Source organism: Thalia democratica, chromosome 4 (assembly GCF_965202585.1).
Source record: "Thalia democratica chromosome 4, ktThaDemo2.hap1.1, whole genome shotgun sequence".
Taxonomy (NCBI): domain Eukaryota; kingdom Metazoa; phylum Chordata; class Thaliacea; order Salpida; family Salpidae; genus Thalia; species Thalia democratica.
Genome location: NC_139168.1, coordinates 37,251,697 through 37,270,127, shown reverse-complemented (window position 1 = coordinate 37,270,127; position 18,431 = coordinate 37,251,697). Strand labels below are relative to the sequence as shown.

General features: G+C 25.7%; 1 protein-coding gene across 1 annotated transcript; it reads left to right on the top strand.

The window, feature by feature from the left end:
* The first annotated feature begins 2,380 nt into the window (after positions 1 to 2,380).
* LOC145833963 (uncharacterized) lies at positions 2,381 to 16,414 on the top strand. The gene is made up of 17 exons (XM_082941251.1): positions 2,381 to 2,513; positions 3,142 to 3,416; positions 3,642 to 3,829; positions 4,619 to 4,774; positions 5,449 to 5,578; positions 5,956 to 6,083; positions 8,297 to 8,585; positions 9,844 to 9,902; positions 10,185 to 10,316; positions 11,002 to 11,103; positions 11,455 to 11,636; positions 11,876 to 11,993; positions 12,419 to 12,556; positions 13,194 to 13,363; positions 13,644 to 13,839; positions 14,754 to 14,935; positions 15,695 to 16,414. Exons 2-17 carry the CDS (start codon positions 3,188 to 3,190, stop codon positions 15,846 to 15,848), a joined length of 2,553 nt encoding a protein of 850 aa, XP_082797377.1. The 5' UTR covers positions 2,381 to 2,513; positions 3,142 to 3,187; the 3' UTR covers positions 15,849 to 16,414.
* The last annotated feature ends 2,017 nt before the right edge of the window (positions 16,415 to 18,431 follow it).

The following is an 18,431-nucleotide window of genomic DNA, read 5'->3' as shown; positions in this document are numbered from 1 at the left end:
TGATCTGTGGCAACTATGAAAAAAAGTCTTAGCAAGCTATGTAATATTTGAAAATTGTACAATAAAAAAGTCTCAATTAGAAAAACCATAATCATTTAATAACATATTGTGAACCAAAAAAAGAAATTAAAAGTATATTTCAAAACTTTTATTATTTAAAAGCTCTTTTCTTTATCAATTAAAACAGAATAAGCTAAAAACTATGTTGCAGGCCCAATCTAGCCTGCTGGTTATATTATTAAAGCCTTACCTGTATACTTAAACTTTAAGAAAATTGTAGTATATAAGTAAACTTGTTTTTCTTAATACAATTAATTTAATTAACAGACTTGTGAAAAGAGAGCAATTTTTCGAGGGTTGTGTTGGTGAAACAGACACGTTTAAAGTGCTTATATACAATCAGGACGATAGTAGTTCACCCTCAGTTAGAAGAAAGCACCAACTAGATTGGAACTTACTTGGATCTTTAGAATTCATTGCTATTGTTACAAGTGACCTGAATAAGTCTCCTTCTATTAGTAATACTCAGGATACTGAACAGAGCTTAAGTGGACCCTTCACTGAAGAATTTGACCAGGCTCTGTCAGATAAAGCAAAGAAAGAAGAGGAAAAGAAAAACACAGGTGTTATGTTTGTAAATAAAATAATTGAGCTTTTTTTGCTATTAAAACATTGTAAACCTCCAACGAAATTTTTTTGTAGTTAAGAACAAAACATCTTTTTTGATCTTTTATATTACTGTAGTATTAAAAACAGCGGTTTGAAATTAAAACAGAGTTTTAATATTTTTTCAATAGATATACTTTTTGTGGAAATGGGTCAAAATTGTACAAGGGCAAAAATTGTACAATGACAGTTTTGCACCAAGGGTCAATTTTGCACAAGTTACAATTTTGCATGAAGGGTCATTTTTGCACAAGAGTAGAAATAACAGAAAAAAGAATAATAAAAAAAGTAATAAAAAACTAATTAATTCATTAAAAAAAACAGAAAGAAAAAAAAAAGTTACTGACCGAGGGTAAGGGTTAGGGGTAACAATGATAGTAAATATAAAATAAAAGCTAATAAAAAAGAAAAAAAAAGGCTGAATGAATAAAAATAAATTAATTATAAAAAAAATATTTAATAGAAAAAAAGTTACGGATCATGGGTAACAGTGATAGTAAAAAAAAAAAAATAATAATAAAAAAATATAAAAATTCAATCGGTGCAAAAATGTCCCCGTGCAAAAAAGTCTTTGTACAAAAATATCTTCGTGCAGTTTTTTGCCCTTGTGCAATTTCGTCCCCTTGTGCAATTTCGTCCCCTTGTGCAATTTTGTACGCTTGTGCTAATCTAATTTGACAGCTACCCACTTTTTAAGGTTAATTTTTTTTTTTTTTAATATCTTTTATATGTATACCATATTTATTTAAAGCTATATAGTGTAACTAAAATGACTAAATTAGTATAAAAAGGCGTAAGAAGTTATATAGTTGAAATAAAAGTTTTGAACAAATAATCAGTTTTTGCAAAAATATTCTATAAAAAAACACTTTTTTTAAAGTTTTTAGTAATGTTAAAAAAATTAAACAGTTTGCGTATTTTTTAATATCTCAATAAACACAATCCTTAATATGCATTAAATATATAGGTATTATCCAAGTTTATCTATTTTTCTCTTTTTTATTAATTAACAGTCACTATTTCTTAATCGTTATAACTAAAATCATTGTTTTAAGCAAAATACCTCATAATATCTGCTAATAATACATTTAAAAAAATGTTATTGTTTTTTTTTATGAAAAATCGATTTATGAATAAACCATCATAAGTAAATTTTATATACAGCATTCAAAAAAAAAACTTAGTTTTCAGAAAAAGTTTTTGTACTAATAATTTTGATTTAATTAATTTCTTAAACCAGCCAAATGCTAATTTTAGTAGTCTTACAGGGTTGCTAAAAAACTTGGAAAACTGCAATAACCTGTAAAAACCTGAAATTTGACAATTTAGACTAAAAAACCTGGAATTTTAAACAATTTTTAATAATAGTTAAATAGTAAAATTTTAATTAGAAATGAAAAATCTATCATATAGATAACATTTTTTTTGTCATCATCAAAAATTTTAATTAATAATGAACACATTTGAAGTAGCTTTACAATATCTTTTCAATTTTTTTATACTATTTGACACAGTTTTTTACCTTAAACCTAACTTTGAACTAAAAATAGACCCAAAAGTTTGTACTTTTAAAAACCTGGAGGAAATATTGAAAATCAGGTGAAAAATTGTCAAAAACATTTGGCAACCCTGGTATTATTAACTTTTTTAACTATAAACATTTAAGAAACATTATATTACAACAGGGACAGAGACCAACTACCAAGTTTATTACTATATAGCAATTTTACTTTGTTTATTACTCATTGGGCTTCCTACTACTGAATTAAACGAACCAAATTGGTTTTTCTTACCTGAATATTTTACTTTGACCGTCTCTCAAAAGAATGTTTTGTATTTAATTTTAGGTTGGTTATTTTAACTTGATACAGGGTTGCCACCCACTTAAGTTAGTTTGAATATTTTAAAGGTTTTTTGAAAAACATAAGCTAAATTTGTTGTCTTCGATTTTTTGAGAAACTCAGGCTAGTTTTTTGTAAAACGTTAAATAAGATTGAGTGTATTCATTTTTAATGTTTTATTTTATTTACAGCTAATTTCTCTTTTCTAATTTATTTTTGTTAACTTTGTAATGTTGATTTAAAAAAAAAGATAAATATTTTCGCTTAATTTTCTGTTCTACTAAATTATAAAGTTTTTAGATGTCTATTGCTTTAATTTATGGGTTTTATACTCCGACAAAATTAATTCTATTGCAACTCGTAAGCATAAAGTATTCAAGCTTATAATTTGACAGTCATGTTCTTAGTGGTTTTTAAATAAATACAGAATCTTAAAACATAGAATTTTATCAAGGTTTTTGTATAAATTCAGGCTTGATATTTTGCCTGGGTGGATGGTAACCTGTTAGCTGTCATATAATTTAAAGTTAATTTTTTTATTTATTACTGCTGTGTTTTGGTAAAACTTTAATTTTTCCAAAGTTTGCTTAATAGTTTTTAAAGTTTCAATTAACAAAATCGTATAACTGCACAGGTTATCTTTCAGCAGAACTTGTCAGAACCTTACAAGTATTGTGAAAATGTCAAAGTCTCCCTCAAGAGTGAGCCGGAGACTGTTAGAAAACGGCTACTATTACAACGAAGAAGACCCTGAAAGCTCGTATGAAGACGACACGAGGTCAGATGTGTCCGTTGAAAGCCTCACTAGAAGGGTAAAATACAAGGGATTCAGCCCTACAAAGAGAAAAAGAGGTTCTAGAATTTTAAGGACACCCCAATCTGAATATTTAAATTCCGTACTTATTCCGAGTTAGTTTTATCTATTTTGTAAGATATTATAAATGACAAGATACACTTTTTTAATGCAATCGTTTTAAAAATAGTAAAAGTAGTTTTTTTTAATTATGGTGAGCTTTTTAATTGTAAAAGTGAGAGGAAAAACATATACATTTTTTTGTAAGCAAGTACATACATACTTTTAAATGAGAGAATTTATCTTGAAAATAAAGCTCAATAAGAATACTATTTGTTAAGGCGGAAAACCATCAAGAACACCTTCTGAAGTATCTGGCTTACACAAAGGGCTTATAACTCATGTAACTCACGAGAAAAAAGTAGAATACTCTTCTGACCACACAAAAACCACTACTAGAGTAAACAGACGTACAACAGAAACAAGAAATTACAAAAAATCCACAAAGCCTATGACTGCACATTTACAAGTAACTAATGTTTTTTATAAATTTTAAGTGGTCCAATTCATTTACAATTTAAATTGCCATTAAGTAGTTTTATATGTTTTTGACTATATACATAAGTAAAAAGTAAAACTGTAAACGGTATACTTAACAAACCTCAAAAAAGTACACGATCTTTTGATTAATTGCAAAATTATATCTCCTACCATAGAAAATCGTGTCAAAAGTGAAAATACATGAGTGTTCAAATAACAGATTTAATGGGTACCTGAATAATCTCTGATTTGTGCTAAAGTACAAATTCGCTATCAATTTTTTTATTAATGCGTCAGATGAAACTATTTCTTACTGATGTCAGCTTAATTTTTATAACAATAGAGAAATAGACTAGAAAAAAAAATTTAAAGTTCACTGTATACAAACTTCTTTTGCACTTTAGCTCTTAAGTATGTTTTAGGGAAGATAATAGAACAATATTTTTTTATCAAAATATATACAGTGAGAGCTAAGAAAAGAAGCGAAAACCAATATCTTTAACAAATTTTGTATACTCAGACTTAGTTTGTCTAATCTAAAAATATCTGTATATAAATGTACTAACACTGATGTACCCCATTAAAGTAACTTTATATTTGTAATAAATTTAAAAAAAGAATGTTTTTACCTTATTTGTTTGATGTTTTGGAATGAAGGGCAACAAGTGAAGCTACTTTTTGCCTGGCTAGAGACACTTTTTTAGCAACAAGTCTACTTTATTACTAAATATTTATCCACAAATTTGCTTTGAAGTTCGTAAAACATTTCTTGAAATAGGTGGACCACCTTTTCGGGTTAGAAGAGAGTGGTGAAGGCAGAATGACTTCATACTTGAGCAGTGCTGGTGACACTAACAATGTTAGGAGAAGAGGGAGAAGATCTCCACACACTCCTCAGCTGCTACCAGTCTACGTCCAACACCCACCTTCAGCTGTAAGTGGAGCTAACATATATTAGAGCTGAATAAGTAAAACATAAGTTCCAGAAACGTGAAAGTGTGTTTGTGTGCAAAATTGAATATATATAAAAATTTACAAAACTAAAATTTTAAGTTCGTGTTAAGAAGAACCTATTTTATGATTACAGCTTATTTTATTATAGAATTTGAAAAATATGTCAAGTTCAAAGTATTAATGAATTACTAACTCCATATGCTTATAAGTTTACTTTTAATAAAACGTATGTAACTCCACAGTCTCAAAAAAAGTTGTTTATATAATCTTAAACTAATGCATAGAAAAAATCTTAAAATTTGCCAAGGAATAGTCTATAAAAAAAATTTAAAAACCACTGATTAGAAATAACAGAACTTCCTACCAAATTTTTATTGCAAGTAGTAATAATTTATTAATTTATTTAAATTTTGTTATGTATTTTAAAAAATTAATTAAAACATGATGGAAGATTTGGGTAGTTTATGTGCAAATAAAATTCGTTTCATTTTTTATCAAGCTATTTCAACATGCTAAGTAGTTTTTACATGGTTCTTATTTAACTTCAATTTTTTAAATGTTCTATATATTTCCAATTATGATGCCTTTTAACAACTTACAGAGATTCTAGTGTTGTTTATTTACTAATTTTATTAGTTATAATTATTTTATTAGACAAATACAACAAAAGCATCGGTGGAAAGCCGAGTTGTAAAAAATTGCTATTCAGACTCCGATACAGCTACCAGCTCCGACAACAATAAATCTAAAAACAACAACAATAATTCTTCTCACAAATCACTAAGTAACTTGATTTGTTTTTTTAAACGATGTTTTGTAGTCGTATAAAATAATAGTTCTTTGTAGTATCATACGTGTTTTGTTTTGTTTCAAATACTATTTTTGAGTGCATATAATTCAAAACCTCCTGTTTCAGCTAAATATTTCGTATTGCCATCTTTTTATTTTTCTCTAAACTGAGTCACTTTAAATTTCGAACTTTTACTGAGCTTTTTGTAATGTTTACAATTGTTTTAAAAGTAAAAATAAATCAAGTTATATTAAATCTTTATAAAGTAAGTGTTTTGCTACTGTTATTTTTTGTTTTAACGCTTTTCCTTCAGTTTTATAGTATTTTATTTTGCATTAAACTATATCTATGTAATATTTGTATTTTTTTAGGTAAAAGAAGTAAAACGCAAAAGATTGGGGTTAATATTAGTTACATGAGCAGATTTTTATACATATTTATTCACCTTTTAACATTTCCATTAAAGCATACATTGAGTTGGTGCAAATATTGGTATCAGGTCAGTTTAGTTAGTCATAGTGAAAAAAAACTGAAGATAATAGTTGTATTGTTTTAAAAGAGCTAATTTTGTTTTAGTTTATAGCTATTAAAGAATATTTCTAGTTAAAATTTTTTTAATTAAAGTTTAGATTTACACAAACTTTGTATAGGACATAGTTCGTGAAGTTTTTGGTAACAAAGTACGTTTATTTAATATATTGTTAACAAGTACTAGTTGTAATATGAATAAACTTTCTTAATGAATGATTAAATCGTTAGCTGTTATACATTTATATTTACAAAAGTTAATAAATTAGAAAATTATAGTTTGTGATTTTTGATGTATATCTAAACACTAAGATTATTTAGTCTTAGTTAGTTCTAATTATCCCTTATAAGGTTCTAGAAAATTAAAAGTTGTATAATAATTGAAAACTAGAATAATAAAACTTGGTTTTTAAAGGCCTTAAAAAAACAGTTTTGATACTTAGTTGAATTTCACATAGTAAATATATATAAGTATTTAGGTATTGCATATTTATTAGTCTATTCTATGGTAGTCTTTTACTAAAAAGGAAAGTTAAAGAATTACACTTAATATAAAATGTTTTAGACATAATGAACTTTATGATATGAAATTTACAATTATGATATGTTTAAACAAAAATAGAACTTTGTTAAAAGTTTATTATTCAAAAAAGGAAGCATACTGAGTAGAAGAAATGCAATATCAAATTTTTAGAATACTTATTATTATATGTTTTGATTTTTAGAAAAAAAATAAAAAGACCTCAACTACTAGAGAAAAAATAATGAATTTATTTTTTTAAGACTTTATTTTACAAACTTAATGCACTGACGAGGTCTTTGACCGAAACTTAGCTTGTAAAATAAGGTCTAAAAATAATGAGTTCAGAATACTTATTATGTAATGTAAGGCGCGTTATTTAAAATCACAACGTATTGTATGAAATGTTCACAATGCATATTTGTGGTGAATATTATAACAAAAAGTAGTATTTGCTAAGTAAAATGAGGTTTTTTTCATTATACTAACACTTTTTTAAAAAAGTTTTAACGAATTTGCTTGTAATGTATTAATTTTACTTTAACTTAAGTTTTATAAAAAAGTACAACCATTGATTAAAATGTAACAATAAATAGAAATAAGTGATAAAGGTGCGTATAAATAATAAATATTTTTGTTCTTTGTTATACTTTACTAGAAGATAATAATAATGCTTTTGATATAAACTATATATTTAATTTAGTTATATTTTTCTTAATTACAGCTAGTATCCAAAAAAGAGCTTTTTGTAAGACAACAAATACAATTTGACAAAAAAATCTATTACTAACTTTGTAAATTTCAAAAGTATATGCAAAGTTTTACATTAATGAAAAAATTGTCACCAGATACAAATTTTAACATATTTAAACTTTTAGTACAAGAGGATATTTTTCTGAATAAAATGTTACTTTGATTATTTACTGTTGTCCAACGATTTCTATGCTAAAAACTTACCTCCAAGTTTAATAAATTATATCAATACGTTAGCTTGAAGTCTGAAACAATGCGTATAAACTCAATCATTCCAGTGATACCTAACGTACACCTGCTTATTTAATTAGGGCGGTCAACGTATCTTTTTTCTCAGCTGTTTTATTAATTATTTTTACTATTTACTTAGAGCTATTTAATTTGAAGCACTAAGCAAAGTATTATGAAAAAAATATTTTACCGAATGTTTTAATTAGCTCACATGTACAATTTATTTTGCACACAAAGTTCAAGTTTATTATTTAAGTACTGATTTAAATTATTAAAATTATAGCTATAGTTTTATAATTGTTATAAAATGTATATTTACTTCAGGCTTTAGTTATCTCGTGTTTGTTATACTTATTTTAAATATGTTTACGAGTAGTTAACTTATAATTATATAAATGTAAAAAGATCATACATTGAAAAATATAATTTCAAATAATTTAAATAATTAAATTGGTGTAAAGAACAATGAAAATTACGTATATAATGAAGTTTCAATAGTTTAACATGAAGTACTAATGCTACCAATTAAATAAAAATGTTAGATAAAGTATATTTTTAAATTAATTTATAAGTTTTTAAGAAATTTTATAGACAGTCTTAGTAGTCTTTATGTGTTTACCTAGTCTGAATGAATTCGAATACAATTTGCGCCATACACATTTAATATACTTTTCAAACAGAGTGTGTGCTTGATGATATGTGCAAATTCATGGCTAAGCACTGCGCGTCACAAAAGCGTGACGTCATTTAACTTTCTTATTACGTACCTCATCAGAATGGTAGCATGCGGTATTTTCATTATGGTACTTTTACAAATCACCTCCTTTCTACCACAATATTCTCCTAAAGTACAAGTCGTTTCAATCAAGGGAATTAAATCTGGGCCGCTTTCGTTTAGTCAAAAGATTCTTTCTTATTTCACAAGCTCAGATACTTCACAAAAACAAGAAATAGAAAGAAACAAAATGAGTAAGTCGCTTTGTTTTGTCGTACAAACTTTTGAAAAAGCTCTAAAATTACTAAATTAGTTAGTTTCTGATTATCTGTCAATTTGACTTTGTAGTAGTTTTTATTTTATTAAAAGTTCATAAATTAAGTATAACTATCAGTTTTATTTATCTTCTGTTTGATACAAGATGATTTTTCAGTAATTTAAAAACGTATTATGGTAAAAGAAAGCTTATAATATACGAAGATTATTGTTAAGCAAGTGTCATCCATATGCTGCAGTTGAAATATGTGTAATTGATATTGAATGAAAGCTGCCCTTCAACAGCTGTTTCTTCTTATCTGTGTATACAGTCGTCAGAATATTATTGACGTATCTGTTTTTCTTCGTTTGTATTAAGGAGTTCATTCTAAGATAATACAGTTTAAATTTTAATTTTAATTCCAAAAATTTTAAAAAGTATTCAATTTATTTACAAGCTAATGTCGTTTTTTCATGCCATAACTAGCACGGTTATACAGAGTTCTAAAAATACAAACATTTAATTATGTTTATGAGTACTTTATAGCACAGAGTAATGATGTAAGCTTTTAGTAAACTTAATACTTTCTAATGTTGTTGTTGTTGTTTTATTTATACAAACTTGTTTGGTTCGGATCTTTTATTAGCAAACATTATTAACAACTTAATGTATTTGACGTTTTTTTATGTTTTTTTTTTATGCTGTAGTGAAATCAACATTTCATTTTATAAATTTAAAGCGTCTAAATAAACATGGAATTTTTGTAAAAATAAGTATCATTACATTGTCATTTTTACGTATCTTAAACAAATACTATAAAAATAAATAAAATAGTTAAATTACAAGGATTTACAATTTTGAAATGCTTCTAATAGAAAACTTTACTTGTAATCTCTCGCAGTAATTGGTGTTGATGAGTGCTGATATGTTGTTTTATAAACACGTTAGATTTAAGAATTAAATGCTTCTGTTACTTAAGTTCTAAGATACTTATTCATATTTTAAATTTTCATTTGTGTTCAATTGTTTTGTGTTTAATTGTAGTTTTTAGTATAGTGTGATTTAGTGATCGTGTATCTTTGTGCTTTTTAGTTTATGTAAATATTAAAATACATTTCTTTTGATTTGTATATCAATCTTAATGTATATTTTCTATACCCATCTATTCTCTATTATGCATAAGAATTCTCTGTAATGAGATAAAGCTAATCAGGTATTTTTTGTCTTTAAAATATGAATTTGAATCATTTTTACAGCTGAAAAAGTTATTTCTAAGTTGAATCATCAACAAAAGCATCTTGTAGACTCTATGAAGGTTACTTTTTATTTTAACAAATAATATTTTTTTAAATTATATTGCAGAGTGCTTCTCCTTAAAATAGTTTTTTTTTCTGAATTAAATTTTTTTTTACAATGCTTGTTTTAGGCTTAATATAATTTCAACTACATAACTTATTGATCTTTTTAGGAAAATAACACTTTTGTTCCAATTAAACAATATGAAAATTTTGTTAAAGTTTATCTTATTCTGTTTAGTTTTTTTAATATTTTTTCTAATAATTTCTATTAGCAGTGTAAAAAAGTGTTTTTGTTACAGATTTTAGAATCTTCCTTTAGCTTACTACAACATGAGTTTTCCCAGCAAAACGACAAAAACAAGAAAATTGAAGATAAATTTAAAGATAATAAAATAAATACCGAAATACTCATGTCTAATATACAAGACAATGTTAGTTATTACTTTTCAATTCTATCTGTATATGCGTTATTTTACGCAAAAATGAAATCAGCAAAATTTATAAAAGAAAACAAATATATCAACCTTATTAGTATCAATACTTTTGAATAAAATAGGTGCTTCAATATTTATTTTATATTTCATATTTTACTATAATTGTTTTAAATAATATAATGATGTAAATTTAAAAACATTTCTTATTTTGTTTTATTAAGTTAGTTTGTTATTGTTGAAACTACCAATTTGAATCTATTTCATATATAGTATTAATACCGCAGTTTTCCATATTTTGAAAAAAAAAACTTCTAACACCACAGTTTTAGTCTGTTATAGTAAGCTTGTTTAAGCATATATGATTAATATTATTTCAATTCTACAAAAATAAGTTTAATATTGTTTCGCTTGAATACAAAAAAGTGAAAACCGCTTTTAACAATAATACTAAGAATATGCTTTAAATTTTCCTCATGATCATTAGCTTATAATATCTATTTTTGGTCCATTTTAAACAGTGGTTTTATTGTTCAGTAGTTTTTATGGAGTTTGCCGAAGAAAGTAAGCGAACGCACGTGCTTTACATGATACTTTCTCATGCATCAATTACTATGTTTTATGAGCTCTTTTGTTTCGTATGCGTAAAATGTATTTTTGTAAACACCAGTTTTATTCATTGCAGATAAAAGGGGATTTTTCAGAAAAAAGCAGCAAGATTTACAGTGAACTTGAAAATTATAAAGTTGTTGTTGATGAACTTGACAAAAAAGTTGAAAAACTGAAGGTTGGTTTAATATATCTTTGGTTTATATCTAAAAAAAAAATCATAATAAACTTAAAAAATTTACGTTAAAAACATTGTAAAGAATTTGACAATAATCTAATTAATTCAAATAAATAATGACTCAAAATTACATCATATAATTTATGTCACAATAATTACGTGATAAAAGTTGTTTTTAAACTTTGTATGAAATCTAAATAGTTTTACACGGTACCGTTATGTTGTTTTACGTTTTATTTTCTAGTCCTTAAGTATATTATGGTTTTGCATTTATTCAGAATTTTAGTTACCTCAACTTAAATTTAATTTGATACAAGTCACAACTTTTTTGATTTAACTTTATAAAAACAGGATCAGTTCAAACTTTTAAGCACTTCAACTTCATCAAAAATTGATGCACTTGAGTCTAATGCTGATAGAAATTCAGAAAGTTTTAATGAACAAATTAAATTGACTCAACAATCTATACATTCATCTAATAAACAAATTGATGAAATTAAATCTCGCCTGGTAGAACTAAAAGACATTTCAAAGTGAGTCTTGATTTACTTTTTTATTTATTTGTTCTTTCTACTTGTATCGCCCTAAAGTTTTTTTGAGCTTAATATCTTACTTTTTTATATTAGTGTCATCTAAGGCTGTTAAAGATATCAAATTAAAATTGATATATTAAAATACTCTTTAAAATAACAATTTGAAGCTGTATATTATTTAAACTTTCTAATACTATATTTAAAGTTATATACTTTCTATTTAGTTTATTACGTTATAGTGCACCAAAATCTGACGTAGTGTTAAAGTCTGAAGTAGAAGAAATTATTGAAAAACGTTTTATAGAAAGCTTCATACTACTTTTAAAAAGTACCTATGATGATGACAAAGTAGAAAGTGTTAGTAAAAATATAAAAGTTTATTTCATATCTATAAAAAAGTTTGTAAACAAAATATGTTATTTTATTAAATTAATTTTTCTACATTATTACGGGTATCTTTAGATTATTAAACTTTTTTAATTTATTGTTGCATTTAAAACTATTTTAATATATTTAAGAACTTACTTACAAAAATATTATGTTTAAAATGTTGTTTATCAATTACGTTTAGTAATAAGTAAAAGTCTTAGAAAAAAATAAGAAAAGTGTTTTCAAGAACTATAGTTTCTGTTGATTTGTAAGTTTGTATCCATTGAAACTCAACATAAATTTGATTTTAGATTCAATGTATATCAATCTTAAACGCAGCTATTTCAAATTTTTATTACTGTATTGTTTATAATCATTTAGCTTTGAAAAACTATTACCAATAAACAAAACAGACTAAATACACACGCCTTGCATCCATTTTTCTACAATGGCTTGACTCTAAAGAGTTCATCTCAAAGCAGGAGTTCAATACGTTTACTAGCAACAACTTAACAGCTGAAGTTAAAAGAGAAATAAGCATTAAAATGCAGGTGAATTAAGTATTTTTTATTTATGTTTTATAGACAAGACAAGACAAGTTAATTTATAAAAAAAACTTGGTGTTCAGTATGTTGCGGTATAAATGTTTAATATTATAATGTTTTAGTGTAATGTATACGACGTTTTAAAACATAATATAATAAAGAAGTATAGATTTGATCAGCTTAGCTGATAAAGTTATTTATTTAAAAATTAAGCAATAAGCTAAGAGTAAATCGTCAAAACAGTAATGTTATGAAACTTAAAAAAGAATTTAGATTAATAGCAACCTATCATAAAATTCAACAACATTTAAGTGTTTTGATAATCTTTAATAACAAAACTTAAACTTTGATGACTATATAAAATCTCTTTGTAAGAACAACACCAAAAACTAGTTAGAGTTTTTTTAATTTTAACTAAAAAAACAAAACAATTTCTTTTACTAAATATAAAATTATTAAAAGTGTTGTATAACCTTTGCTTTTAAAGTTATTGAAGCTACCTTTTCTAAATTACTAACATACTGTTACTTAGTTGTAACAAAGCAAAATTAAAGTAATTTTAATATCATTTTTTAGTTTTTCCTGCGTTTTGCTGCCTATAGTTTTTATCTACATTTATAGTTTGTTTTTTCATTATTGACAGCAAGTGATAGCGTCGCAAGCGAGCCAGTTTCAGAATCCCGTAACGACGAAAACAAGTTCGTCTGGTCTAAGTATGGACACCATCAGAAACATGATAACATCAACAACTAGCTCACAACTGACAGAGCAAGATGTTAAGAAAATGATCAGCCAAGCCCTTGATACTTACAGGTATGTTTCAAAATAAACGTTTGCGATTAATTTGAATATATCAAGTTCACATTGCAGCTCCTTAAGATAGTTATGTAAATGAACAAAATAGTATTTCTTACGCTCAATATTTCTTGTGCTTCAGTTGTTAATGTAATATATTAATTTAATTTTAAAGCTGTAAAAAGTTAAAAGCAAGCACTTGCTTTAATACTTGCTTGAAATGAGATAATACACAATAAAGAGTAAAAATTCATTTACCAAAACAAGTAATGTTACCACTTACCCATTGGAACTACAGTGCGGACAGACTAGGATTGGCAGATTACGCGTTGGAGACAGCGGGAGGCCACATAGTGAGCACTCGATGCAGTGAAACATACGAGTACCGCACAGCTCAGTTCAGAATATTTGGTATTCCTCTCTATTTCAATTCCAACACTCCCAGAAGCATACTTCAGCCTTCTGTAATGCCCGGAGAATGTTGGGCTTTCAAGGTAAATTGAGTTTTTGAGAAAGGTTTTTTTAAAGTTAATTTAGTATAGTTGTGTTGTTTGAATTAGTGGATATTAAAGTTATTTCTTGAATTGCATTTATAATTTTCTATCACAATGATCTTACGAAACTATGTTTTCATTTCATTGAGCTATTGCTTTGTTACATATGAATTAAAGTTATAAATACTTTTAAAAACTTAAATATTAGAATATTTAAAAACTACATATAAATTGAATTAATGTTTTTTTAGTATTGCTAAGTATTTTTGTTTTTTTTTAAATCGAGTGTTGTCTATAAGAATATAAGTGAGTATTTTATTAGTCGATACAGAGCATCCTCGCTAATCTTTCCATTTTGGGCAAGCTTTTTTGTAATTATGACCGGAATAGCCTTCGGATTGTTTTTTCCTTAAATAATATTTATGTTTTATATTATGAATTATATATAACAAAACAAACACTAAATTTTCTGTTTATGTTTATTTTCAATGAGTCGGAAAGTTAAACTGGCAAAAATAAACAAAACTTTGTTAAAGTTTTAAAAAAAATCATTATTATAAATCACACTGTGAGCAATTTAATTTATATTTTTTTTTTTACGTTTTAAAAAGAAACCATTGATTTTAGCTGAATTAATAATCTACTTTTTGACTGAAACCGGCCAGATTAGCGAGAGTCAGATAATCGAAGATGAACTTTAGTATATAATTCTATTTTTTAATTTAAGTAATTGATAGTTATTAATGATCCATTCATTTTGGTTTTCATTAAAAAGAGTTTTAATATTATAAGTTTCATAGAGATCAAACATTTTGATATTTAAAAGTTTTTCTTGAAGTCGGAATACCTCTGGCCAATTACTATAACAATAATTTATGCAATATGAGTTAAGGTCGTGTTATTTTTGAATGCAGGGAAGCAAAGGTTATGTTGTAGTTGGATTGTCAGTGCCAATTTATATTTCATCGGTGACAATCGAGCACATACCTAAGAGCGTTGCGCTACTCAACACTTCTTCTGCACCTCAAAATTTTTCAGTATTCGCCCTTAATCATCCAGATGATATTGAGAATGAAATAAACCTCGGAAATTTCACGTTAGTTTTTTTAAAGTACTAATTAATATTTTATATTGAAATATTGTATTTTATAATTTTTTTTGATGTAACAGTTTACTTAGTTTTATTCTGATTACTGTTATCTTAAAAACTAAATATATAGATTTAATGAAAGTCTTAAAACAGTATTCTAGTTTTATTACTTTACGTGACCTAATACAAATTTGAATTTTTTAAATGTTATTTTTTTAAAAACAAAATAAAAGTGATAATTATGACTTCATTTTGCTGTTCAGTTGATAATATGAGTGATAGGAAGAATTAAAATGAACAATTTATTTTAAATTTTTAGTAAACTAAAATAATACCCACAAATGAACTATATCAAAAAATAAAAACGTGTTGTACATCGCTCAAGTTCCAGTTATAAAATTATGTTTGAAGTTTATTTCACTTAAACTTAATAAGTTATATGTACTAGAAGTTTATCTGTTTTGTACCTTTATTTAAAACAAGCCTATGAAGTATGTTGTTATTACTTTGACCGTATGACGTTATTAAATTTAAAAATTTTATTTAACGAACTTTTATAAGATATTATTAGTATCTCTTAAAGCAAAGTTTAGCACCTAAATAATGCTATGAAATAATAACCATCACATTTTACTAAGTTTTTATTTTAAGTTAAAACTCTTAGTAATTTGAATTTTTTCTACAAACTTTGATAGAAAACAAACTTTATTTAAATAAATATAGTTAATATTATAATTTTTTCACTCAAATTTTTTTGATATACAGATTTACTGAGGAAAACGGATCACTTCAAAATTTCCCAGTATCCAGCGACAACAGAATGAAGTACTCCTTTGTCGAGTTGCGTGTTTCTTCAAACTGGGGGAACCCCGACTTCACGTGCTTGTACAGATTCCGGGTTCACGGAACCAGAGAATAGTTTCTTATTAACTTGATATACTTTTTAAAATGGACAAACGGGTGAAGTTTAATAATCTAAATTGGAAAAGAGTGAAAAAAGATGCTGATTTTAATAACATACAACTTTAGTTTTTATGGGAGATGAACTTATGCTTATTAAAGTTCCAATTTAGTTTTACGTTTTTATATTTCAATGTCGATTTTCCTTTCCTTTGTTTTGCTTTTGTTTCTGTAGTTATCATAACTTAGATATTAACTTTATTGACTTAAGTGCAACTTAGAGTAGTGAACTCAGTTTATTTTACAATTTCATAACGAGAAAATAAATTATTTATTTTGAAAATGTATATAAGTTGTTATGTTAATTTGTAGAAAATATTGCCTTAGTAGTCTGCCTTAAGTTCTCTTGCAATGAAAATTTTATTTCAAAATAATTTGCATTAAACGTTACGCATTATTATATTATTTTTAATGAAAATATTAATTTTGTTGTTTTACAGTTTTCCTATTACATAGAACTTGAAAATTTTGCTTTTATATTTTGTTTTATTTGTACAAATTTTGTTTAAAAAAACTGTTTTGTGCTGGTGTAAATTTTGAACTTAGTTCGTGAAATAAAGAAATATGCACGAATTCATTACAAAGTTTATTTACATAAAAAACTATTTTTTGTTAGTTTATTGAAACTATAGTTTTAAAACAGAAATAATGTCTAAACTACCTTTATATTGCATTAAAGCAAGTTTTACAGCAAATTCAAAATCATATACTAGTACTTGTTGTGATAGTTTTAAAACTACAGTAATATGTACTTAAATTTCAAATAATCTGTTAAAATTTCTGTAAAATTTAGATTTTTGCTTTTTTTATGGTATATATGTGTTTTGGGTAAATTAAATTTCGAGAACTTATATATCATTTAAAAAAAATGTTTTTGTAAGCAGGTACTAAATTTACTGACAAGGTAAAATATGAAGAGCTCTACAGAGTCTAAAAGGTTTACTTACATTTGAAAAAAATATTTAAAACTAATATTTATGTGTTAGATATATTTAGTATAATCATTTCACAACCGACATTTCATAATGAATAATTTATTATAAAGATCTTTCGACTAAGATCTAAGACATGTAATGCGTTTCACCAGACTTTTTTCTCCTAGCTATTTTTAAAACGAGTTGAAAATGCTTCAAAACACTTTCTCCTTGTTATCTGGGAAACTTAGTATTGAAAGTTATAACAACAGCGTTAAAAATCATTGGCCCTTAGAACTGTTCTGTAAGCCACCTTACGTTGGCAGTATTTCTTAATAATTCTCTAAAAAATCTGAGGAAGTTATCGAGGTTTTTTGCTCTAAATGCTTGAGAATATACCATTTTGTACACTAATCGACCTCTAGTACTGTTTATTAAACGACAATAAAGCGCTCAAAAATGTTGGTCATTTCGGTTGTCGAAACATGCTCAACGGATATAGTTTAATGTCTTTTTCATATCATTTTCACTAAATACTTTTATTGTTATTACATACTTTTGAGCGTATGAGATTTTAATCAAGATTTGAAAATCAGTACATTTTCTGAAAAGGTCTTTAATTGTGAATTTACTAAGCATTTAGTTTTGTAACCTACATTTTACTTAAACCAAGGCATTGTTAGTAAAATTTCAGAATTTTTTTGTACAAATGCTAAAAATTTTGTGAATTTTTAAAATAAATTTTATAGTCAGTATAATCTATTTTGAACAGGTTATTAAGTTGTTATTTTCTTTATAAATAAGCGTTTGTTTTTTAGCTCAGTTCTCTTTGAGCATTCTGAAAGTTGAATATGTATGTAACGGTTACATGAAAATTCAACTTCAGATAACTCAAGTTCTTATGGGGTTTTATGGGGGTCATAACTGATAAAATAATCTAAAATTGTGCTAAAAAGTCTTATTATTACTAGGCTTAGCCATATAAACTAAAAGTAGTTTCGTCTAGTTAAAAACACATTCAGGCGCTAACCAACAAGGGTTAGGAAAATGTCAATCAAGTTCGAGAATGTTTGTCTTAAATTGCAAAATTTTGTGTACGAACCCTAGTTACATCTTATCGTTTACCGGGTTTTAAAAATTTAAAAGTAATATGAGAATTAATATTTTTTTAGCGTTAGATACCAACTGATTTTTATATTGAAATTAGTTTATAAATTTGTACCTTATTAAGTAGGGTTTTCCCAAACTATTTTTATAATATAGATTTAAAAAATATATGCCTATTTACATGCTCATCCTATTATTAGTTATTGCCCCCTGAAAGCCAAAACCGCTCACTTCTGAAAAACATGTTCTAAAGTTAAATTATAAATCGATTTGTTAGTAATCTAATTATATACTCTATATAACTTTCCTCGTGTTTTATTTTTATTACAGCAAACCTACATTAGAAAAAAACAAAACAAAAAAGACTTTTTTTAACGTTTTGAATGTCTTAATATACAAATAAACTGGTGAGAATTGTTAATTTATCTTACAACTATCTTTTTCTAATAGAAAAATACAAAACAAAAATATCTAAAATATATAATTTTCTCACTTTACTAGTTTTTCTGTGCTCTTTGTTA